This window comes from Xenopus tropicalis, chromosome 6, assembly GCF_000004195.4.
Source record: "Xenopus tropicalis strain Nigerian chromosome 6, UCB_Xtro_10.0, whole genome shotgun sequence".
NCBI classification, from domain to species: Eukaryota; Metazoa; Chordata; class Amphibia; order Anura; family Pipidae; genus Xenopus; species Xenopus tropicalis.
The window spans coordinates 74,967,283-74,994,196 of NC_030682.2; the positions used below are offsets into that span (position 1 = coordinate 74,967,283).

The 26,914-nt window shown below is 43.2% G+C and overlaps 1 protein-coding gene across 2 annotated transcripts in view; it reads left to right on the forward strand.

The window, feature by feature from the left end:
* Positions 1 to 26,914, forward strand: part of mocos (molybdenum cofactor sulfurase) — a 465,613-nt gene that overhangs the window by 386,120 nt on the left and 52,579 nt on the right. For both annotated transcript variants that reach the window (XM_018089449.2, XM_002940985.4), the window contains one exon: positions 3,095 to 3,200. In XM_018089449.2, the coding sequence (XP_017944938.2) occupies positions 3,095 to 3,200 (106 nt within the window). The remainder of the gene's footprint in view (positions 1 to 3,094; positions 3,201 to 26,914) is intronic.

Sequence of the window (26,914 nt, forward strand, 5' to 3'; positions counted from 1 at the left end):
TGCAAATATCAGAAACAGAGGCCACTGTAAAACTGACCCTAGCTCTCTCAGTACCCAAGGGTTTATTCCATCTGGCCCAGGTGCCGTGTTCATTAATCTTGTGTAAACCTTTAAGCACCATATCCTGTGTCAACCACTGACTAGTTGGAGCTGAGGCAACAGTGCAACTATTGGGTGGGTCCTGGCACTCTGGCTTCTCTACTGTATACACAGAAGAAAAGAACTGGTTTAGCATATTTGCTTTTTCTGTATCCACTTTAATCATATTGTTACTATACGTCAATGGGGCCTTAACCTGCATCTTTTTGCTATTAATATACTTAAAAAACTTTTTGGGGCTAGTTTTAGCCTCAGCCACAATAGCTTTTCATTTTCTAACTTTGCCTTCCAGATTGCTGTTTTACAACACTTGTTATAGTGTTTATATTCATTAAAGGAACAGTAACACCAAAAAATGAAAGTGTTTTAAAGTAATTAAAATGTAATGTACAATTGCCCTGTGCTGGTAAAACAGGTAAGTTTGCAACAGAAACGCTAATATAGTTTATATAAATGAGCTGCTATGTCAACACGGGGGCAGCCATTGAAGGTGGGAAAAAGGAGAAAAGGCACAGGCACATAGCAGATAACAGATAAGCTTTGTAGAATATAATGGGGTTTTATCTGTTATCTGCTAAGTAACCTGTGCCTTTTCTCCTGTAAATGGCTGCCCCCATGGCTACACAGAAGCTTTATTTATATAAACTATAGTAGTCTTTCTAAGGAAAACACACCAGTTGTACCAGTACAGGGCAGCATTACATTACATAGTAATTACTTTTATACACTTTCATTTTTTGGTGTTACTGTCCCTTTAAATGCAGCTTCTGTCCCCTCTGACTTATATTTCTTAACCCTTTCACTGCCAGCCATTTTGGACAAAGCGGAACTTCTACTGCCAGACAGTTTTGCACTGTATCAATTTAGGGGTCTTTCCTCGGGGGGGACTTTTAGTTTATCCAGGAAAACAATATATTGTTTTTTTCAGGACAACCTAAGCTTTTAAAATATGGTATTTTTGTGTAATTCCAATTCTGTATGTGCCGTAAGACCCCCTAACTATACAGAGACCCCCAGAAAACCATATATTTTTGGAAAGTACACATTCTGACAAATCCAACATGGGTAAAGAGTCCTTTCTGCACCAAAGTACCAATCTGCAAAGCTTTCCTAAAGTTAGTGGTTTTTATGACATTTCAGAAAATCGCATAAAAATGTTGCAATTTGCCGCATTTATCTCACACAATTTCTTGTGTACAAAGGCAAATCACCCCAAATAGGAACACCAGAGATCTACTGAACAGTTTGATGCCCAATATGCATAGATATACCAAAGTCCGTGTTATGTACTGACCCCAAAATGAAAATAGCACATATGGATTTCTCGCCTGCCAGCTCAGCTTTTGGATACAGAGCCCCCTGACAGTGTATTATGAGTAACACCCCCTAACTATACAGAGACCCCCAGAAAACCATATATTTTTAGAAAGTACACATTCTAAGGAATTCAAAATAGGTTAAGTTATTTTTCTTCACCAAAGTACCACATGGTAAAGCTATGCTAAAAACAGATTAGGAACACTTATACAGGGATAAAAATGCAATAAAACCACAAAAATTGTGTAAATCGATGAAACAACAAAATAAGTCACACAACAGCGTAATTAGTGGTTAGAATAATAGAACCAATAGTCACGCTGCCAAAATAAAATGTTTAGGGAAAAAAACTAAAGACAAAGGGGTAAAAAAAAAATAATTTTGTGTATACATGTGTGCACACATCTAAAATTTGTTTGACAGTGTGTAAGCGTGTATATAAGTGTGCTAAAGTGTGCTAGAGTGTGCAAAATCGGAAGAAAAAAAAGTGCTAAATTGTGTGTAAATGTGTGTGTAAATGTGTGTAAATGCCTGTAAATGTGTGTATTAGGCAAATAAAGAACACTTACAAGCAGAAGGTCTCAGGGATCGCAGGCAGGCAGTCCTCTCTGCAGTCCTCGCCCACGTACTTCCTGTGCTGCGGAGCTGGGGGGAGCAAGGAGCAGGGGAACAGACAGGGCAAGCAGCAGACGCATGCGATCGGTCTGCTGCTTGTACCTAGGTCCTGCGATGCGATCGCATGTCCTTGCTACATTAGGGTGTCTATAGCATACCCCTACCATTAATTTGCTGGACTCTTTACTGTCTGTGAGAAGCGCAACCCATAGGGCTTCAGCTCCCTCGTTCACCACCATCACTTCCTCCTTAATATTTGCTTTTTATTCCTGCTTAACGAACAGACACATCCCTCCTTCGTTTCTATTGCCCCTGTACATCCGAAACAATGCATAACCTCCAATATTAACTGCTCAGTCATGTGACTCATTCATTTAAGGGGTTGTTCAGCTTTGAGTTCAGCTTTGAGTAAACCTTTAGTATGATGCAGTTCTGAGACAATTTGCAATATTATTATTGGATATTTTATGAAGTATCTTACTTTTTGTTCCACAGTTCTCCAGTTGGGAGTTATCTGGTTGCTTGTGTCCAATTTATCTTAGTTACCAGGGAGTAGTTTGGGACTGATATATGAATAGTAGAAGGCCAGAATAGAAAGATGAGTAATAAAAAGTAAGAATAACAATAAAACTGTAGCCTCACAGAGCAGTAGGTTTTTGCCTGCTGGGTTCTCTGACCCCCATTTAAAAGCTGTCAGAAAAGAGTCAAAAAAAGCAAATAATTATAAAACTATAAAAGATAGAAAATCAAGACCAGTTAAAAAGTTGCTTAGTATTGGCCATTTTATAATGTATTAAAAGGTAACTTAGAGGTGAACTACCCCTTTAACAGTGTATACTACTATGACCGCTGTGGTTTTTTAATGCAACATAATTTTTGCCAAATGCAAAACATTCCCTACATACTCAAAATGGATAATCAAAAAGATATCCCATATAATCAAAATAATATGTACATATTTAAACCCAAGATATAACCATTGTTTTTGTATAAAAGCATACTTCATATTAGATATTTATTTGCAATGCCAGTCCTGATATTAAGTATTACTTTCTACTTTCAGGGTTGTTGGGTGTCCCTCATTCCACCCTTTCTTTAGTCAATGAAGCTCAGTACCTTCTAGTAAACAGAGCAAGCATTGTATACCTTAGGCAGCAACTGGAATCAAGGTAAGGATGGACAATCATCATGTTATACACTTTCGTGTAGGTGCTTCATATGAACTTAGCACCATTTAAGAAAAGTTATAACTGTTAGGGTTCCTGACCGCAAACTGTAAATTTAGTAATCCGTGGGAGCCCTCCTGCCAGGACAAAGACGTGCACAGGAACAAGAAGGACACAACCAAATGGAAGTTCAAACTTGTTCAGTTTATTCTTACGTGCTCATAGTGTTTATACCCCTTGTGTACATGCAGATACAAAGAAATCATTATAACATTAGCTTTAGAACAAAGATGGTCTATTTCATTATCTTCAGAGATGGCCTTCGAGGATGGCTAATATGGGACAAGAATTTTAAGGAGGACACAAGGAGTAGAGATTTACCAAAGTAGGTGGTTATGTATGGACCCCAAATAAAAGTAGTACAAATGAATTTTTTCACCTGCCAACTCACACTTTTGGCTAACAGAGCCCCTGACTCCATATTATGTGCTGTAACAACCCCTAACTGTACAGAGGCCCCTATAAAACCATATATTTTTTTAAAAGAACACATCCTGACAAATCCAAAATGGGTGAAGACGTCTTTCTACAACTACCAAACAGCAAAGCTACGCTAAAAGAAATGCAATGAACCATAATGCAAGTGTAAAACTGCAACAAAATAACATAAATGAAATACAATTAGGCAAATCAATTAAATAACAAAATTAATTATTTTGCAGAGTGGTTAGTGGTTAGAATACCTGATCCAATGGTCAAGGTGTGAAATAAATCGTTTTTAGGGGAAAAAGCAGAAGACAAAATTATGAAATATGTGTGTCTGTTTGTGTATACTTGTTTGTACACTTGTGTGTAATAAAGTGGCTGGTTTAGTTGTAGATGGAGGATATGTTTCTTCCAGGGTGTCGCATAGTGTGTACCCTGGAACATGGAATAATTAATCACAACCCCAGCCCTTTAATACAGACCTGAGCAGCAAGGTAGATAGACAGCGGTCTGATAATACAGTAAAATATTTCAAGTGTTTTGAATATGGATATATGTCTAAAGACTGCCCTTTAACCCTTTTACTGCCAGCCGATTTTTTGTAAACGAAACATGTATTGCCAGGCAATTTTGTAACATTTTGCGCTCATTATATTTATTAAGCTTTTCGACAGGAAGACTGTTATGAAGTCAAGGTTATTATAGATTGTTTTTTCCGGTACGAAGTTGACATCAACATACATGCTTTATTTTTTAATTATTCTTAATGTGTAACCAAAATTTTGGGGTAAATATGCAAAAAAAAAATATCAAAAGTGTCTGATATTTTTAGTGTTACAATAAAAAATTAAGTTTACTGACTAAATTTTTTTTGTTTGAAAAAGCCCTGATTCTGCTGAACACAATGATACCAAACATGTGTAGGTCACCCACTTTCTCTGTCCAGGACAAAAGTAAAATAGAATTTTGTAAATTTTTTACAGCAAAACTAAACATATAAGCATATATCTAAGTTAAAGGAACAATAACATCAAAAAATTAAAGTGTTTTAAAGTAATTAAAATATAATGTGCTGTTGCTCTGCATACAAAATGGTGTTTTTGCTACAGAAAAGCTACTATATAAATAAGCTGCTGTGTAGCCATGGGGGCAGCCATTCAAGCTGGAAAAAAGGAGAAAAGGCACAGGTTACATAGCAGATAACTAGTAGATAAGCCCCATATAATGGGGTTTGTATGTTATCTGCTAAGTAACCTGTGCTTTTTCTCCTTGGCTGCCCCCATGGCTACACAGCAGCTTACATATATAAACTATGGTAGTCTTTATGAGGCAAACACACCAGTTGTAGCAATGCAGGGCAACAGTACATTATATTGTAATTACTTTTATACACTTTCATTTTTTGGTGTTACTGTTCCTTTAAGTGGTTTAACCAACATCTAAATTTGAAACACCCCCATAAGTTATACATTTTTAGACACTACATACCTCTAGGTTTGTAGATTTGATATACTTTTTGGTGTAAATGTACTTGTGGAGGAATCTCAAAAATTTCAGCTCAGCAGAAAAGGAGTAGGACTGGGTCTGGTCTGAACCTATATACCCCCAACAGTAACATATGACTGCTGGTTGGGGTCATGGAGCTAATCATCGGGTGGGAGGGAAAAAGGCTCTGCTCGTTGCCTAGGAGGTATGCTGGGTGCAGTACACGGGGGAGGCAGGGGGGGCTGCTTACTGCTGTCCAAACAGCAGATACGTACCTATTACTGCTTCCTGCAATCCAGTCCGTGGAGGATAAGAAGGGGGCCTCTGGGGGGCGCATGCCCGCACTAAAGCGGAGCTCCGCATCAAGTGGGGAAAGCAGCCTGCTTATAGCCTCTCTACATAGTTACATAGGGTTGAAAAAAGACCAGTGTCCATCAAGTTCAACCCATCCAAGTAAACCCAGCACACCTAACCCACACCTACCAATCTATACACTCACATACATAAACTATAAATACAACCACTAGTACTAACTGTAGATATTAGTATCACAATAGCCTTGGATATTCTGATTGTTCAAGAACTCATCCAGGCCCCTCTTAAAGGCATTCTGCCAGAATCTGCCAATACCACATCTCTAGGAAGGGCATTCCACAACCTCACTGCCCTCACCGTGAAAAACCACCTACGCTGCTTCAAATGGAAGCTCCGTTCCTCTAATCTAAAGGGGTGACCTCTGGTGCGTTGATTGTTTTTATGGGAAAAAATAACATCCCCCATCTGCCTATAATCCCCTCTAATGTACTTGGACAGAGTAATCATGTCCCCTCACAAGCGCCTCTTTTCCAGAGAAAACAACCTCAACCTCGACAGTCTCACCTCATAGTTTAAATCTTCCATCCCCTTAACCAGTTTAGTTGCACGTCTCTGCACTTTCTCCAGCTCATTAATATCCCTCTTAAGGACTGGAGCCCAAAACTGCACCGCATACTCAAGGTGAGGCCTTACCAGGGACCTATAAAGGGGCAAAATTATGTTCTCATCCCTTGAGTCAATGCCCTTTTTTATACAAGACAGCACTTTATTTGCTTTAGTAGCCACAGAATGACACTGCCTGGAATTAGACAACTTGTTATCAACAAAAACCCCTAGATCCTTCTCCATTAAGGATACCCCCAACACACTACCATTTAGTAGATCAGTGCTGTCCAACTGGCGGCCCGTGGGCTGCATGCGGCCCTCGACCCCCCTCTGTGTGGCCCCCCACCTGTCTGGCTGCTTTGATGGCTTAACTTTGTGTTAACTTTAAATGGTATCAGTACTGAGATTAACTGGCCCCCCTGCATGGTTATCACCTCAGATTCAGGCTGTAATCCCTTTGTATTGTTTAAAAATGTAATCCCCTGTGTTGTTCACACCTTTTAATCTCTGCATTGTTCACCCCCTGCAGTGTTCACACCTCAGGCTCAGGCTGTAATCACCCACATTTTTTACCTCTTCACACCTCAGACATTGTATTACTGCCTGGCCTATGCTGCCTGTGTATAGGCAGCATAGGTTAGGCAGAGTATGGCACATAGGCAGCATAGGGCAGGGAGGGTATGACACACACAGGCAGCATAGGACAGGCAGAGTATGACACATAGGCAGTAGAGATGTAGCGAACTGTTCGGCGGCGAACTAATTCGCGCAAACATCGGGTGTTCGCGAACACGGAAGTTCGCGAACTTTCGGAGTATGTTCGCAATTTGGGTTCGCCTTAGCTGGCGCCAAATTTTGACCTCTCACCCCAGAGTCAGCAGATACATGGCAGCCAATCAGGCAGCTCTCCCTCTTGGACCACCCCCCCCAACCCTGGACCACTCCCTTCCATATATAAACCGAAGCCCAGCAGCCATTTTACATTCTGCCTGTGTGTGTTTGAAGAGATAGTGTAGGGCAGTGTTTTTCAACCTTTTTTGGGCAAAGGCACACTTGTTTCATGAAAAAAATCACGAGGCACACCACCATTAGAAAATGTTAAAAAATTTAACTCTGTGCCTATATTGACTATATATAAAGTAATTCTCTTGAATAGGAATCAAATAAACACAAAGAAAGTATTTTCCGGGACATTTTCTCCACAAACCCCCCCCCCCCCCCCACTGATTTTTTTTTTTTTACACACAAAATTTTTATATTATATATATATTATTATTAATTGTTTTCTTACATGTCAGGCTGCGGCATCCAGGGGTGTCCCGGGATTGTCCTCCGGTGGGGAGTAGGGCGGCTGTGCATGGGCCTGGCCCCTGGTGGATCTGGTCTGTCGGGGCAGGGCCTGGGCAGTTGCTCCCCCCGGTCGGGTTGTGCTAGGGCAGGATAGTGCTGCCTCTCCTCTCTGGTTGCTCCGCCCTCCTGGATCCGATGCCGGATGATGTCACAGGCAGTGACGATTTCCGGGCATCATGGAGCCAGGAAGTGGAAGGTGTCCCAGAGGGGACCGGGGGAGTCTTGTCTTCACCTACGGCACACCAGGCAACATCTCGCGGCACACTAGTGTGCCGCGGAACAGCGGTTGAAAAACGCTGGTGTAGGGAGAGAAGCTGTGCAGGGATTTGAGGGAGAATTTAGGTAGCTTTGCTGAGTCTGACTAGTGAATGTGATCTGCTTTCTACTGCTCTGTATTAGCAGCACATAGGGATAGATTTGTGCAGGGATTTGAGGGAGAGTTTAGGTAGCTTTGCTGAGTCTGACTAGTGAATGTGATCTGCTTTCTACTGCTCTGTATTAGCAGCACATAGGGAGAGATTTGTGCAGGGATTTGAGGGAGAGTTTAGGTAGCTTTGCTGGGTCTGACTAGTGAATGTGATCTGCTTTCTACTGTTCTGTATTAGCAGCACATAGGGAGAGATTTGTGCAGGGATTTGAGGGAGAGTTTAGGTAGCTTTGCTGAGTCTGACTAGTGATCTACTTTCTACTGCTCTGTATGTAGCTGCTGTGGGCAGCTGTCCTGTGCTGATCATCTGCTGTAACCCAATAGTCCTTGTAAGGACTGCTTTTATTTTCTGTTCTTTTCATTGTGTACTGCAGCTCCGTCTGTGTGTGTTGGAGACAGGTGTGCTGCTCCGAGTAGTGCACTAAGCAATAACCACCGTTTAAAACATAATTTTTTTTTATTTGTCTTTTTTTACTTTGCTACTGTAATTTATAGAGCCCAGTGCTATTAGTCTAGCTGTGTTGGGGACTGGAGTGCTGCTCCTAGTAGTTCACCCCCAGCACCAACCAGAGATCACTTTTGTTTTATTATTATTTTTTTTTTCATTTATCTTATTAGATATTAGATATAGATATTTATTTAGACATTCTGTCTAAAAATAACAATAGTAATTCCGTGTCCAGAAATATCACGCAAGTGACGTTTTTCCACCGGCAATACTACATCCACTACTGTATACTTTGCCATTGCAGGCCTTGTTGTTGCCACTGTCTTTTTCAACCAAGTGCCACCTAGCTGTTTGAGCTTTTGCACATTCTGTCTAAAAATAACAATAATAGTTCCGTGTCCAGAAACATCACCCAAGTTGTTGTTGTTTTGTAAAAATAAAAAAAAATGCCAGGCAAAGGCAGGCCGCCACGCAGAGGCACTAGGGGCCGTGCTGCTATGATATCCTGTGGCCCTAGGAAATTGCCCAGTTTTCCGAAGGCACTTACCCTGAACTCCCAAAATGCTGAAGAGGTAGTTGACTGGCTTACACAGCACACCCCATCCTCTACCGTTTCTAACTTTGCCACAACATCCTCATCCTCCTCTGCTATGGGCACCCCACGTATCACTTCCTCCACCACCGCCGCCCCTTCTTCACTGGAGTCAGAGGAGTTATTTACTCATGAGTTTGTTGAACTGAGTGATGTGCAACCATTATTGCCAGAAGAAGATGAAGGAGATGAGGACGTTACACCAGATATCATAATTCAGGCAGGCAACACAACAGAGATGGACATAAGGTGTGATGAGGTCCCTGCTGCTGATGTCTTCTGTGAGCTGTCAGAAGAAATTGATGCATCTGAGGAGAATGATGATGAGGAGATTGATATTTTGTGGGTGCCCACAAGAAGAGAGCAAGAGGAGGATAGTTCAGATGGAGAGACGGAGAGTCAGAGAGGCAGGAGGAGAATAAGACTTGGAAGAAGCAGGGACAGCTCCCAGGGAACAGTAGGGCAACAACATGAATTGGCACCTGTGGTCAGCCAGCCAACGCACCCGCCAACTTCTACTGTTACCGCTAGAAAGCCCACATCAAAAGGCTCAGCAATGTGGCATTTTTTTTAATGTGTGTGCCTCTGACAAAAGCGCTGTAATTTGCAATGAGTGCAGTCAGAAACTGAGTCTTGGGAAGCCCAACACCCACTTAGGTACAACTGCTATGCGAAGGCACATGAACGCCAAACACAAAGCACTATGGGAGCAACACCTCAAAGGCAGCAGCCAAACTCTAAGCCACCCTCCTTCTGCTCCAGCATCTTACTGCTCTACCTCTGCTGTCCTTGACCCGTCTCAACCACCCTCCACTCCGCCTTCCACCTTGACCACCAGTTCCTGCTCATCTGCCCCCAGCCAAGTTTCTGTGAGGGCCATTTTTGAGCGTAAGAAACCAATGCCTCCAAGTCATCCCCTTGCCCGGCGTCTGACAGCTGGATTGTCTGCACTCTTAGCCCGCCAGCTTTTACCATACCAGCTGGTGGACTCTGAGGCTTTCCACCAATTTGTAGCAATTGGGACACCGCAGTGGAAGGTACCCAGCCGCAATTTTTTTTCACAGAAGGGAATACCACACCTGTACCAGCATGTGCAGAGCCAAGTCACCGCATCTCTGTCATTTAGTGTTGGGGCAAAGGTCCATATGACTACTGACACATGGTCCTCCAAGCATGGTCAGGGCAGGTATGTCACCTACACTGCCCACTGGGTGAACCTGGTGATGGCTGGGAAGCAGGGAATGCGTGGTTCAACAACAGTGGAGTTGGTGTCACCGCCACGGGTTGCATGCGGGTCTGCCACCACCTCTACTCCTCCTTTGCTCTCTAACTCGTCTTCTAAGTCGTCTTCTAAGTCATCTTCTAACTTGGCTTCTTCCTCGGCTTCTTCCTCCTCTGCTACTGTGTCCTCCTCCACACCTGTGCACCCCCAGCTCCACATAGGCTATTCGACATGCCAGGTATGCCATTGTCATGCTGTCTTGGGCATGACGTGCCTGGAAAGCAGAAACCATACCGGATCTGCACTCCTGTCATCTCTGCACTCACAGGCCGATCGGTGGCTGACCCCACACCAACTGAAAATCGGAAAAGTGGTGTGTGACAACAGAAGAAATCTGTTGATAGCACTGAGACTGGGCAATTTAACACATGTGCCCTGCATGTCACATGTTTTAAATTTGATAGTCCAACGGTTTGTCTCGAAGTACCCAGGATTGCAGGACATTCTCAGGCAGTCCAGGAAGGTGTCTGGCCATTTCAGACGTTCCTACACAGCCATGGCATGCCTTGCTGACATTCAGCGGCGGCACAAGTTACCAGTCAGGCGTTTAATTTGCGACAGCCAGACTCACTGGAATTCCACGCTAATGATGTTTGAACGTCTGCTGCAACAACAAAGAGCCGTCAATGAATACCTATTTGAACTGGGTGGTAGGACTGGATCTGCAGAGCTGGGGATTTTTTTCCCCCGTTACTGGGTGCTTATGCGCGACGCCTGCAGGCTGATGCGCCCTTTTGACGAGGTCACAAATATGGTTAGTCGCACCGAAGGCACCATCAGCGACCTAATACCCTTTGCTTTTTTTCTTGAGCGTGCTGTGCGATGAGTGACAGATGACGCTGTAGACCAGCATGACCAAGAGCATGATTTCTGGGCGGAATCACCAGAACGTTCCCAGGCACCTGCTGCAACGCAGGGAGAGGTGTCAAAAGTGGAGTCAGAGGAGGAAGGTGGCTTTGTGGAGGCGGAAGACCAACAGGAGCAGGCTTCCTGGGGGGCTTGTGGTCACCTTTTGGGGAGCCCTGGTCTTGTACGTGGCTGGGGGGAGGAGATGGTGGTGGATGAGGACGTAGTCCTTGATAACGAGGAAGGGGAGATGGATACCTCTGCATCCAACCTTGTGAGAATGGGGTCTTTCATGCTGTCATGCCTGTTGAAGGACCCCCGTATCAAGAGGCTTAAGGAGAAGGACCTGTACTGGGTGGCAACGCTACTAGACCCTCGTTACAAGCATAAAGTGGCAGAAATGTTACCAACGTACCACAAGTCCGAAAGGATGCTGCATTTCCAAACCAGCCTGCAAAACATGTTGTACAATGCTTTTAAGGGTGATGTCACTCCACATTCCAGGGGCAGAGGTGCCGGTAATCCTTCCACGAGCACACCTGCAAGGACAATGCACTTTGGCCACTCTGTAACATCAGACATGCTAAGTTTTTTCAGTCCAAGGCAGCGCCAGGGCCCTTCTGGATCCACCCTCAGAGAACGCCTCGACCGGCAGGTAGCGGACTACCTGGCATTAACTGCAGATATTGACACTCTGAGGAGTGATGAACCCCTGGACTACTGGGTGCGCAGGCTTGATCTGTGGCCAGAGCTGTCACAATTTGCCATAAACCTGTTGTCTTGCCCCGCCTCAAGTGTCCTCTCAGAAAGGACCTTCAGTGCAGCAGGAGGGATTGTAACTGAGAAGAGAACTCGCCTAGGTCACAAAAGTGTTGATTACCCGACCTTTATTAAAATGAATGAGGCATGGATCTCGGAGGGTTACTGCACGCCGGAAGACTTGTTCTGACTGCCCATGCAGCTGCCCTTCTCTGCACGCCGCTTGACACCACACACAGCTGTCCTTTAGCGTCCTCCTCCACCACCATACAAACTAGGGTGCAAATCCTACTGGTTTCATTTTAAGCCAAACTTTTTGGACAGGTAAATCATGAATTTTTCTGTCTTCTGTGCTTGTTACGCTATCTTAGTTTTTTGAAAGGTTTTGCCTGGGGCATGGTTATGATACCATTTATCTAACATATTTTTTCTGTCTTCTGTGCTTGTTACGCTATCTTAGTTTTTTTGAAAGGTTTTGCCTGGGGCATGGTTATGATACCATTTATCTAACATATTTTTTCTGTCTTCTGTGCTTGTTACGCTATCTTAGTTTTTTTAAAGGTTTTGCCTGGGGCATGGTTGTGATACCATTTATCTAACATATTTTTTCTGTCTTCTGTGCTTGGCACGCTATCTTCATTTTTTTAAAGGTTCTGCCATGGGAATTGTTGTGATACCATTTATCTAACATATTTTTTCTGTGCTCTGGGCTTCAGTGGCTGCGACAACAAAAATACAAACTTTTTCAACATTTATCTAACATATTTTTTCTGTCCTCTCCTCTTTGCTTCAGTGGCTGCGACAAAAAAAACATAATTTTTCAGGAATGTACACATTCCTGATTTTTCAGGGTTCTGCAACAGCGGCAAAATCGTATCTTTTATGGTCACCACAGGTGATCAATAAAGTAGGACAAAACTGGGCCCACACTGCAGAATCAGTGTTTTTTGGTTCACGTCACTGTACATTGAATTACCTCTGCCTGACCGTGCACGTGCGCACAAGCACGGTGACTGCTAAACACACCACTACAGAAATATTCCCACCGACAGGACGAACTGGAGGTGACAAGCAACTAGTAAAAACTATTATTCACTTACTTGACGGTATCATTAAAGCTTTTTGCGTTTTTTTTCGTTGCAGTAAACGCAGCGTTTTGTCTTTGCGTGTAAACCGGCCGTAACCTTTACACGACTTGATTGGCATGTAGACGCCGGACGTTTTAAAGCAGTTTATTACACAAGTTTAGGAATGTAGTGTGATTTGTGCCCTTTACAGCACAAAACGCAACGCTGTGTCAACAACGTATTTTTGAGAGACATTTTTACCCTTGATCCCCCTCCGGCATGCCACTGTCCAGGTCGTGGCACCCTTTAATCAACTTTAAAATCAGTTTTCTGGCCAGAAATGGCTTTTCTAGGTTTTAAAGTTCGCCTTCCCATTGAAGTCTATGGGGTTCGCAAAGTTTGCGAACGTTCGCACTTTTCGGCGAAAGTTCGCGAACGGGTTCGCAAACATTTTTTTTGAGGTTCGCTACATCCCTAATAGGCAGCATAGGTCAGGCAGAGAATGGCACACACAGGCTGCATAGGACAGGCAGAGTATGGCACACACAGGCAGCATAGGACAGGCAGAGTATGGCACACACAGGCAGCATAGGACAGGCAGAGTGCTGCCTGTTTGTGCCATACTCTACCTGCCCTATGCTGCCTGTGGGAGGTGAACCTGGCAGGGGTTTGTTCTGGGAGTTTGTTAGCAGTTGAAATAGCCATTAAATGGTCCCTAAGATGTGTAATTATGTGCTGGGGGTTGCTGTGCTATCCACAGGGGAGGAGGAGGCATATGGATTTAAGGGTGTGTCTTAATATGACATAATATAATTCTTTAACATATGAATGATGGTTGATATCCCTGCACCGACCATTGTGATAAAATGGGTGTGGTTTGAAGTGGGTGTGGTTTAAAATGTGGGAGTGGCCAACACTGGCTTCCATTAGCGGCCCTTCACCATGTATGCGAGAGAAATTCCGGCCCTTGGCACCGCAGAAGTTGGACAGCACTGCAGTAGATAGTTGGCGTTTATATTATTTCTACCAAGATGCATAACTTTGCACTTATCAACATTGAACCTCATTTTCCAGTTTGCTGCCCAGTTTTCCAATTTTGTCAAATCTCTCTGCAAAGCGGCAGCATCCTGCATGGAACTTATAGTTTTGCACAATTTTGTGTCATCAGCAAAAATAGAAACAGTACTCTCTATGCCCACCTCCAGGTCATTAATAAACAAGTTAAAAAGCAAAGGACCAAGGACTGACCCCTGCGGTACTCCACTAACCACACTGGTCCAATTAAGAAAATGTTCCATTTACCACCACTCTTTGTACTCTATCCTTCAGCCAGTTCTCTATCCAATTACAAATATTATGTTCTAGGCCAATATTCCTTAATTTGATCATTAACCTTCTGTGAGGTACTGTATCAAATGCTTTAGCAAAGTCCAAGTAGATGACATCAACTGCCATTCCAGCATCGAGGTTCCTACTCACCTCCTCATAAAAGGCGACTAAATTAGTCTGGCAAGATCTGTTACACATAAAACCATGCTGGCACAAACTAAAAGTATTGTGAACTGCAATGTATTCAAGTACCCTATCCTTTATTACCCCTTCCAAAAGTTTTCCTACTACTGATGTCAGACTAACAGGCCTATAGTTTTCAGGCTGAGAACGGGATCCCTTTTTAAATAACGGCACCACATTAGCAATCCGCCAGTCTCTCGGCACCATGCCAGACCTCAACGAATCCTGAAAAATTAAGTGAAGAAGGCAATCACAGCGCTCAGCTCATTTAATACCCTGGGATGAATCCCATCCGGTCCTGGACCTTTGTTTACCTTTACATGTTCAAGTCTCTTTTGAATTTCCTCCCGAGTGACCCATGGGTCAGTAGCCAAATTACTAGGACTGGGCATATTTAAAGGGAAGCCTTCATTATCTGGCTCCTCAGATGTATAGACAGATGAAAAATAAGAGTTCAAAATTTCTGCTTTTTCCCCGTTCTCATCAACCAACTTACCCCCCCGTGATAATAAGGTTCCCACCCCTTCTTGCTTCATTTTTTTACTATTCATAGTTACATAGTTACATAGGGTTGAAAAAAGACCATTGTCCATCAAGTTCAACCCATCCGAGTAAACCCAGCACACAACCTATACTAACCAATCTATACACTCACATACAAACTATATATACAACCAGTAATACTAACTGTAGATATTAGTATCACAATAGCCTTGGATATTCTGCTTGTTCAAAAACTCATCCAGGCCCCTCTTAAAGGCATTAACAGAGTCTGCCATTACCACATCACTAGGAAGGGCATTCCACAGCCTCACTGCCCTCACCGTGAAAAACCACCTACCCTGCTTCAAATGGAAGCTCTGTTCCTCTAATCTATAGGGGTGACCTCTGGTGCGCTGATTGTTTTTATGGGAAAAAAGAACATCCCCCAACTGCCTATAATCCCCTCTAATGTACTTGTACAGAGTAATCATGTCCCCTCGCAAGCGCCTCTTTTCCAGAGAAAACAACCCCAACCTCGACAGTCTAACCTCATAGCTTAAATCTTCCATCCCCTTTACCAGTTTAGTTGCACGTTTCTGCACTCTCTCTAGCTCATTAATATCCTTCTTAAGGACTGGAGCCCAAAACTGCACCGCATACTCAAGGTGAGGCCTTACCAGGGACCTATAAAGAGGCAAAAATATGTTCTCATCCCTTGAGTCAATGCCCTTTTTTTATACAAGACAGCACTTTATTTGCTGTAGTAGCCACAGAATGACACTGCCTGGAATTAGACAACTTGTGATCTACAAAAACCCCTAGATCCTTCTCCATTAAGGATGCCCCCAACACACTACCATTCAGTAGATAGTTCGCGTTTATATTATTTCTACCAAAGTGCATAACTTTGCACTTGTCAACATTGAACCTCATTTTCCAGTTTGCTGCCCAGTTTTCCAATTTTGTCAAATCGCTCTGCAAAGCGGCAGCATCCTGCATGGAACTTATAGTTTTGCACAATTTAGTGTCATCAGCAAAAATAGAAACAGTACTCTCTATGCCCACCTCCAGGTCATTAATAAAGAAGTTAAAAAGCAAAGGACCAAGGACTGACCCCTGCAGTACTCCACTAACCACACTGGCCCAATTAGAAAATGTTCCATTTACCACCACTCTTTGTACTCTATCCTTCAGCCAGTTCTCTATCCAATTACAAATATTATGTTCTAGGCCAATATTCCTCAATTTGATCATTAACCTTCTGTGAGGTACTGTATCAAAGGCTTTAGCAAAATCTAAGTAGTTTGTGCCAGCATGGTTTTATGCGTAACAGATCTTGCCAGACTAATTTAGTTGCCTTTTATGAGGAGGTGAGTAGGAACCTCGATGCTGGAATGGCAGTTGATGTCATCTACTTGGACTTTGCTAAAGCGTTTGATACAGTACCTCACAGAAGGTTAATGATCAAATTAAGGAATATTGGCCTAGAACATAATATTTGTAATTGGATAGAGAACTGGCTGAAGGATAGAGTACAAAGAGTGGTTGTAAATGGAACATTTTCTAATTGGACCAGTGTGGTTAGTGGAGTACCGCAGGGGTCAGTCCTTGGTCCTTTGCTTTTTAACTTGTTTATTAATGACCTGGAGGTGGGCATAGACAGTACTGTTTCTATTTTTGCTGATGACACTAAATTGTGCAAAACTATAAGTTCCATGCAGGATGCTGCCGCTTTGCAGAGCGATTTGACAAAATTAGAAAACTGGGCAGCAAACTGGAAAATGAGGTTCAAAGTTATGCACTTTGGTAGAAATAATATAAACACGAACTATCTACTGAATGGTAGTGTGTTGGGGGTATCCTTAATGGAGAAGGATCTAGGGGTTTTTGTTGATAACAAGTTGTCTAATTCCAGGCAGTGTCATTCTGTGGCTACTAAAGCAAATAAAGTGCTGTCTTGTATAAAAAAGGGCATTGACTCAAGGGATGAGAACATAATTTTGCCCCTTTATAGGTCCCTGGTAAGGCCTCACCTTGAGTATGCAGTGCAGTTTTGGGCTCCAGTCCTTAAGAGGGATATTAATGAGCTGGAGAAAGTGCAGAGACGTGCAACTAAACTGGTTAAGGGGATGGAAGATTTAAACTATGAGGTTAGACTGTCGAGGTTGAGGTTGTTTTCTCTGGAAAAGAGGCGCTTGCGAGGGGACATGATTACTCTGTACAAGTACATTAGAGGGGATTATAGGCAGTTGGGGGATGTTCTTTTTTCCCATAAAAACAATCAACGCAGCAGAGGTCACCCCTTTAGATTAGAGGAACGGAGCTTCCATTTGAAGCAGCGTAGGGGGTTTTTCACGGTGAGGGCAGTGAGGTTGTGGAATGCCCTTCCTAGTGATGTGGTAATGGCAGATTCTGTTAATGCCTTTAAGAGGGGCCTGGATGAGTTCTTGATCAATCAGAATATCCAAGGCTATTGTGATACTAATATCTACAGTTAGTACTAGTGGTTGTATTTATAGTTTATGTATGTGAGTGTATAGATTGGTAGGTGTGGGTTAGGTGTGCTGGGTTTACTTGGATGGGTTGAACTTGATGGACACTGTTTTTTTTTCAACCCTATGTAACTATGTAACTATGTAACATCAACTGCCATTCCAGCATCAAGGTTCCTGCTCACCTCCTCATAAAAGGCAACTAAATTAGTCTGGCAAGATCTGTTACGCATAAAACCATGCTGGCACAAACTAATAGTATTGTGAACTGCAATGTATTCAACTATCCTATCCCTTATTACCCCTTCCAGAAGCTTTCCTACTACTGATGTCAGACTAACAGGCCTATAGTTTTCAGGCTGAGAACGAGATCCCTTTTTAAATAACGGCACCACATTAGCAATTCGCCAGTCTCTCGGCACCATGCCAAACCTCAACGAATCCTGAAAAATTATGTGAAGAGGCTTGGCAATCACAGCGCTCAGCTCATTTAATACCCTGGGATGAATCCCATCCGGTCCTGGACCTTTGTTTACCTTTACATGTTCAAGTCTCTTTTGAATTTCCTCCTGAGTGACCCATGCGTCAGTAGCTAAATTACTAGCACTGGGTATATTAAAAGGGAAGCCTTCATTAGGTGGCTCCTCAGATGTATAGACAGATGAAAAATAAGAGTTCAAAATTTCTGCTTTTTCCCCGTTCTCATCAACCAACGTACCCCCCCGTGATAATAAAGTTCCCACCCCTTCTTGCTTCATTTTTTTACTATTCACATAATTAAAAAATAATTTTGGATTCTTTTTACTCTTAGCTGCAATATCCCTTTCCATCTCTATTTATATTCTGATTGATATTCTGATCAATCAGAATATCCAAGGCTATTGTGATACTAATATCTACAGTTAGTACTAGTGGTTGTATATATAGTGTATGTATGTGAGTGTATAGATTGGTAGGTGTGGGTTAAGTGTGCTGGGTTTACTTGGATGGGTTGAACTTGATGGACACTGGTCTTTTTTCAACCCTATGTAACTATGTAACTATGTAACTATGTAACCACTGGTACTCCAGTGGAGCTTGCTCTGGTGGTAGGTGCTCTATAAGTGATTGCTCTTTAAGTGGGTGCTCTGTAAGTGGAGTTATAATCACAGGAGTTAGTGGGTGCTCTGTAAGTGGAGTTATAATCACAGGAGTTAGTGGGTGCTCTGTAAGTGGAGTTATAATCACAGGAGTTAGTGGGTGCTCTGTAAGTGGAGTTATAATCACAGGAGTTACAAACTAAAGGAGTTAAAACAAGGTAAAAAAAAAAAAAAAAATGTTTTTTTGTGTTTATTTAAAAGCCTTTTTCACCAATTTTTGTTTAACTGTTTCTGTAACTGGGAGAATGAGTGGCAGCAACATTGAAGTTATGACACAGTGCACAGCCTGCCGCATGTATGCAGTTGTGGAACAACAGTTCCAAAGTGCATACCTCTGTTGTGGATGTGAGCGAGTTGCCACTTTAGAGGCTCGCGTTAGAGCTCTAGAGGAACAAGTTGCAACACTGCGTTCTATTGACAATCTTGAAAGAAGTCTCTTGCTAACTGAACAAGAACTAGCGGGGTCAGATAGTATGGGGGGAGGGGAGCAAGGAAAGGATGATAGGGCAGTAAGCTGGGTGACAGTTAGGAAATCGAGTGTGGGGAAAAGAAAAAGGGAGGCTGCTCCAGGGTTTGCGCATCCCAACAGATTTGCCAGATTGTGTGAAGAAGATGGGAGTGTGAACTCTGGACTGGCGGTTCTAGATGAGGCTGATCTCTCTAACAGCCGGGAGACCAGTTTCTCTAGTAGTGGTGGGGAGGAGAGCAGAGCTAGGCCTAAACAGATGGTGGTTATAGGGGATTCGATCATTAGGAAAGTGGACAGGGTAATCTGTCGAGCGGATCGCTTCAACCGGACAGTTTGCTGTCTTCCTGGTGCCAGGGTTCGGCATGTGGTTGATCGGGTCGACACATTATTGGGAGGGGCTGGGGATGACCCGGCTGTCTTGGTACATATCGGTACTAACGACAAAATGAACGGTAGGTGGGGGACCTTAAAGAGTGAGTTCAGGGATCTAGGCTCTAAAATTAAGCAAAGGTCCTCCAATGTCATTTTTTCGGAAATTTTGCCGGGGCCGCGTGCTAGTTTAGGGAGACAGCGGGAGCTTAGGGAGCTAAATGCGTGGCTAAAGTCTTGGTGTAGGAAGGAAGGGTTTGGGTTCCTAGAGCACTGGGCTGACTTTTCTTTGGGGTACAATCTATACAGCCCTGACGGATTGCACCTCAATGGAAGGGGGTCTACTGTGCTAGGGGAGAGAATGGTTAAGAGGCTGGAGGAGTGTTTAAACTAGACAAGGGAGGGGTTGGTAAGCTAGATTCTTATGGGAGAGCTAGTGTAGATGGGGCAGTGGGACCAGTAAAGGGTTGTGGGGGAGGAGTGAGGGGGGCATATAGTTTATCAGATAAGGAGCTTCCATTGTTACAAGGGAAACAGACTAATTTTCACCTTAGCTCTAACTGTCCTTTAGCTAATGTAAGCTGTAGAGGAAGAAGTAGTAATCTCCGCTGCATGCTGGCTAATGCGCGTAGCTTGTCGGGAAAAATAGGGGAGCTGCAGGCTATTGCATGTATTGAAAATTATGACTTAATTGGTATCACTGAGACCTGGTGGGATGAAAAATGCGACTGGGCTGTGAATTTAAATGGGTATACGCTTTTTAGGAGGGACAGAGGGATTAAAAAGGATGGAGGGGTTTGTCTTTATGTAAAGTCAGATTTAAAGCCATGTAATAAAGACATTACCAATGAAAACGTTGAATCTCTTTGGGTAGAAATTTCAGTAGGGCTGAAGGTCACAAAGAAAATGATCATTGGTGTATGCTATAAACCACCCCGTATAGATGAGGGGGATGAGTCCCAGCTACTTTTGCAAATGGAGGAGGCTTCAAAATTGGGTCAAGTTGTTATTATGGGGGACTTTAATTATCCGGACATTGACTGGAGTAATGGGGTGGCTAAGTCAGAAAAAGCTAGTAGGTTTGTAAATATGCTAAATGACAACTTTTTATTTCAGGTGGTTCAAGAACCTACTCGGAATGAGTCTATTTTGGACCTGGTAATATCTAATAATACTGAACTTATCTCTAACATTTGTGTGGGTGAGCATTTGGGGAACAGTGATCACAACATGGTCTCCTTTGAGATAATGCTACAGAGACAGCTCTATAAGGGAGTAACTAAAACGCTCAATTTTAGACGTGCAGACTTTGCCAGTTTAAGGGCATCTCTGCAATGTGTCAATTGGGAAAGGCTTTTCATGGGGTTAGACACAGAAGGAAAATGGAACATCTTTAAAACATTGCTTTGCAAGTATACACAACAGTATATTCCCCTTGTAAGCAAGGAGAGTCATCGCAAAGCAAAACCTTTATGGCTGAATAAAAGAGTTAAGGTCGAGGTTGGTAATAAAAAACGTGCTTTTAAAGCATTCAAGTTAGCTGGGACAGCGGAAACTTTCATCAGGTACAAGGAAGCAAATAAAGCATGCAAAAAAGCTATCAGGCAAGCTAAAATAGAGATGGAAAGGGATATTGCAGCTAGGAGTAAAAAGAATCCAAAATTATTTTTTAATTATGTGAATAGTAAAAAAATGAAGCAAGAAGGGGTGGGAACTTTATTATCACGGGGAGGTACGTTGGTTGATGAGAACGGGGAAAAAGCAGAAATTTTGAACTCTTATTTTTCATCTGTCTATACATCTGAGGAGCCAGATAATGAAGGCTTCCCTTTTAATATACCCAGTGCTAGTAATTTAGCTACTGACGCGTGGGTCACTCAGGAGGAAATTCAAAAGAGACTTGAACATGTAAAGGTAAACAAAGGTCCAGGACCGGATGGGATTCATCCCAGGGTATTAAATGAGCTGAGCGCTGTGATTGCCAAGCCTCTTCACATAATTTTTCAGGATTCGTTGAGGTTTGGCATGGTGCCGAGAGACTGGCGGATTGCTAATGTGGTGCCGTTATTTAAAAAGGGATCTCGTTCTCAGCCTGAAAACTATAGGCCTGTTAGTCTGACATCAGTAGTAGGAAAGCTTCTGGAAGGGGTAATAAGGGATAGGATAGTTGAATACATTGCAGTTCACAATACTATTAGTTTGTGCCAGCATGGTTTTATGCGTAACAGATCTTGCCAGACTAATTTAGTTGCCTTTTATGAGGAGGTGAGCAGGAACCTTGATGCTGGAATGGCAGTTGATGTCATCTACTTAGATTTTGCTAAAGCGTTTGATACAGTACCTCACAGAAGGTTAATGATCAAATTGAGGAATATTGGCCTAGAACATAATATTTGTAATTGGATAGAAAACTGGCTGAAGGATAGAGTACAAAGAGTGGTGGTAAATGGAACATTTTCTAATTGGGCCAGTGTGGTTAGTGGAGTACCGCAGGGGTCAGTCCTTGGTCCTTTGCTTTTTAACTTGTTTATTAATGACCTGGAGGTGGGCATAGAGAGTACTGTTTCTATTTTTGCTGATGACACTAAATTGTGCAAAACTATAAGTTCCATGCAGGATGCTGCCGCTTTGCAGAGCGATTTGACAAAATTGGAAAACTGGGCAGCAAACTGGAAAATGAGGTTCAATGTTGACAAGTGCAAAGTTATGCACTTTGGTAGGAATAATATAAACGCAAACTATCTACTGAATGGTAGTGTGTTGGGGGCATCCTTAATGGAGAAGGATCTAGGGGTTTTTGTAGATCACAAGTTGTCTAATTCCAGGCAGTGTCATTCTGTGGCTACTACAGCAAATAAAGTGCTGTCTTGTATAAAAAATGGCATTGACTCAAGGGATGAGGACATATTTTTGCCGCTTTATAGGTCCCTGGTAAGGCCTCACCTTGAGTATGCGGTGCAGTTTTGGGCTCCAGTCCTTAAGAAGGATATTAATGAGCTGGAGAGAGTGCAGAGACATGCAACTAAACTGGTTAAGGGGATGGAAGAGTTAAACTATGAGGTTAGACTGTCGAGGTTGGGGTTGTTTTCTCTGGAAAAGAGGCGCTTGCGAGGGGACATGATTACTCTGTACAAGTACATTAGAGGGGATTATAGGCAGTTGGGGGATGTTCTTTTTTCCCATAAAAACAATCAGCGCACCAGAGGTCACCCCTATAGATTAGAGGAACAGAGCTTCCATTTGAAGCAGCGTAGGTGGTTTTTCACGGTGAGGGCAGTGAGGCTGTGGAATGCCCTTCCTAGTGATGTGGTAATGGCAGACTCTGTTAATGCCTTTAAGAGGGGCCTGGATGAGTTTTTGAACAAGCAGAATATCCAAGGCTATTGTGATACTAATATCTACAGTTAGTACTAGTGGTTGTATTTATAGTTTATGTATGTGAGTGTATAGATTGGTAGGTGTGGGTTAGGTGTGCTGGGTTTACTTGGATGGGTTGAACTTGATGGACACTGGTTTTTTTTCAACCCTATGTAACTATGTAACTATGTAACATCAACTGCCATTCCAGCATCAAGGTTCTGTATGTGAGTGTATAGATTGGTTAGTATAGGTTGTGTGCTGGGTTTACTCGGATGGGTTGAACTTGATGGACAATGGTCTTTTTTCAACCCTATGTAACTATGTAACTATGATAGCTTTTTTGCATGCTTTATTTGCTTCCTTGTACCTGATGAAAGTTTCTGCTGTCCCAGCTAACTTGAATGCTTTAAAAGCACGTTTTTTATTACCAACCTGGACCCTAACTCTTTTATTCAGCCATAAAGGTTTTGCTTTGCGATGCCTCTCCTTGCTAACAAGGGGAATATACTGTTGTGTATACCTGCAAAGCAATGTTTTAAAGATGTTCCATTTTCCTTCTGTGTCTAACCCCATGAAAAGCCCTTCCCAGTTGACAAATTGCAGAGATGCCCTTATACTGGCAAAGTCTGCACGTCTAAAATTGAGCGTTTTAGTTACTCCCTTATAGAGCTGTCTCTGTAGCATTATCTCAAAGGAGACCATATTGTGATCACTGTTCCCCAAATGCTCACCCACACAAATGTTAGAGATAAGTTCAGTATTATTAGATATTACCAGGTCCAAAATAGAATCATTCCTAGTAGGTTCTTGAACCGCCTGAAATAAAAAGTTCTCATTTAGCATATTTACAAACCTACTAGCTTTTTCTGACTTAGCCACCCCATTACTCCAGTCAATGTCCGGATAATTAAAGTCCCCCATAATAACAACAACTTGATCCAGTTTTGAAGCCTCCTCCATTTGCAACAATAGCTGGGCCTCATCCCCCTCATCTATACAGGGTGGTTTATAGCATACACCAATGATCATTTTCTTTGTGACCTTCAGCCCTACTTAAATTTCTACCTAAAGAGATTCAACATTTTCATTGGTAATGTCTTTATTACATGGCTTTAAATCTGACTTTACATAAAGACAAACCCCTCCACCCTTTTTAATCTCTCTGTCCCTCCTAAAAAGTGTATAACCATTTAAATTCACAGCCCAGTCACATTTATCATCCCACCAGGTCTCAGTGATACCTATTAAATCATAATTTTCAATACATGCAATAGCTTGCAGCATCCCTTATTTACCCAACAAGCTTCGCGCATTAGCCAGCATGCAGCGGAGATTACTACTTCTCCCTCTGATGTTTACATTAGCTAACGGAGAGTTAGAGCTAAGGCAAATATGAGACTGTTTTCTTGTAACGGAAGCTCCTTATCTGATAAACTATATGCCCCCCTCACTCCTCCCCCACAACCCTTTGCTAGTCCCCCTGCCCCGTCTACACTAATTTTCCTATAGAACTCTAGCTCACCCACCCCCCCCTTGTCTAGTTTAAACACTCCTCCAACCTCTTAACCATTCTCTCCCCTAGCACAGTAGACCCCCTTCCATTGAGGTGCAATCCGTCAGGGCTGTATAGATTGTACCCCAAGGAAAAGTCAGCCCAGTGCTCTAGGAACCCAAACCCTTCCTTCCTACACCAAGACTTTAGCCACGCATTTAGCTCCCTAAGCTCCCGCTGTCTCCCTAAACTTGCACATGGCACCGGCAAAATTTCCGAAAAAATGACATTGAAGGACCTTTGCTTAATCTTAGAGCCTAGATCCCTGAACTCACTCTTTAAGGTCCCCCACCTACCGTTCATTTTGTCGTTAGTACCGATATGTACCGATATGTAAGACAGCCGGGTCATGCCCAGCGCCTCACAATAATGTGTCAACCCGATCAACCACATGCCGAACCCTGGCACCAGGAAGACAGCAAACTGTCCGGTTGAAGCGATCCACTTGACAGATTACCTGTCCACTTAACTAATGATTGAATCCCCTATAACCACCATCTGTTTAGGCCTAGCTCTGCTCTCCTCCCCACCACTACTAGAGAAACTGGTCTCCCGGCTGTTAGAGAGATCAGCCTCATCTAGAACCGCCAGTCCAGAGTTCACACTCCCATCTTCTTCACACAATCTGGCAAATCTGTTGGGATGCGCAAACCCTGGAGCAGCCTCCCTTTTTTTTTTACCCACACTAGATTTTCTAACTGTCACCCAGCTTACTGTCCTTTAGCTGCTCCCCTCCCCCCATACTATCTGGCCCCGCTAGCTCTTGTTCAGTAAGCAAGAGACTTCTCTCAAGACTGTCGATTGAACGCAGTGTTGCAACTTGTTCCTCTAGTGCTCTAATGCGAGCCTCTAAAGTGGCAATTCGCTAACATCCACAACAGAGGTATGCACTTTGGAAGTGCATACTCCTGAGTTTATAACTCCACTTACAGAGCACCCACTAACTCCTGAGTTTATAACTCCTCTTACAGAGCACCCACTTAAAGAGCACGCACTTACAGAGCACCTACCACCAGAGCAAGCTCCACTGGAGTGCCAGTGGTTCTATTTATACAGTCTGTAAAGGTCAACTAATCAAACCCCACCCACCTCAAACTGAGGGTAATTACAAAGGAATGTAACTTCTGGCAAACCTGCTGTAAGCCTTATAGATCACACAAACTTTGTAAATTAGCACCAAAAACAACAATTACTTTTGAAAAAAAATTAAAACCAACAGTTAAAAAACACAATGGTTTTGATAAAAGTTAATAAAGAATACTTATCCCTTTTTTGTTGAATTGAAAGCAAGTTGATTCAACTAGCCACCAGCCTGTTAGTAAGTGGGGAAAGCAGCCTGCTTATAGCCTCTCTACTGCCTCGTTTTTAGCCCGGGCACCCATAAGGGCAAGGAGACACCATAGCTATGGGGAAGCGCCAGATAAAAGATCAGCTGGGGACGATGTCGCCCTACCTGCACAAATCTCAGGCCCAGCAGCAGCGCTCCCAAAATGGCGCCGACGAGTCGGATCAAGATGCGCCTCCTGACTCTCCTAGCCACGCTGAATATGCAGCTACTCACCTGCAGCAACAATCCGGTGAGACACTCTCACTACTTACAAATACAGCCGATTTAGTCACAGTCCAGGTACTCTCCCAACAACTGGCAGACTTACACGAGAAACTGACAGGCTCCATTACTGACCCAATACGCCTAGCTCTTAAAGACATACAAGCTGACATTTCTAACCTGGGAGAAAGAACAGATCAGCTTGAAAACAATATGGATGAACTGATTCTTAGATATAATCAGATTGAGCAGGAAAATTCCTCCCTATGGGAAGAGCTAGCCTCACTAAAGTCACATACTGAGGACCTGGAAAATAGATCCAGGCGGCAAAACTTACGGATCAGGGGAGTTCCTGAGGAGGTCACCCCACAATGTATCAGATCTTATCTACGCTCCCTTTTCTCCACTTTAACCCTGACCTACCAGCTGAAGCATGGCGCTTTGATAGAGCACATAGAGCTCTGAGAGCCAGACCAGCTAACATCACTACCCCAAGGGACATTATTGTGTGTCTACACTACTTTGAAAGCAAGGAGAGTATTATCTCCAAAACCAGAAATGCCCAACATGTTGACCACCAAGGCCACAGAGTGCAAATTTTCAATGACATATCACCAATTACACTAAACAAGCGCAGGGAGCTTCGGCCTGTAACCCAGAAACTGAGGGAACACAACATATCCTACCGATGGGGCTTTCCATTTAAGCTGATTGCAACAAAGGGGAACTGCCAATACATTCTCCAGGACCCCTCCCAGGGCCCTAAACTGCTTCAAGACCTTGGCCTTTCCCCACTCGATCCAAAACTACTCCCTCCGAATCAGAAGAGACAACATCCTGATCATCTCTCACCAATCTGGGAAAAAGTTAAATTGGGGACCCCCAAACCGGACACCCCACCGCAAGCCACTTGACTACTCCTCCCTATCATCCAAGGTTCTCGCATAATCTCCCTTGATGGAGGGACACCGCAAATACTCTGTTGATCACAGCTCTATCCAACATTCACCTGGGACGCTCCCCAAATACAGGCAAGGGGTGCCTGTGGAATCCTCACCACCGCTTTGCATCGGCTGAGGCACAGTTTTTTCGTTTTGGTTTGCTCTCTATTGAGTATTTACAAACTTTT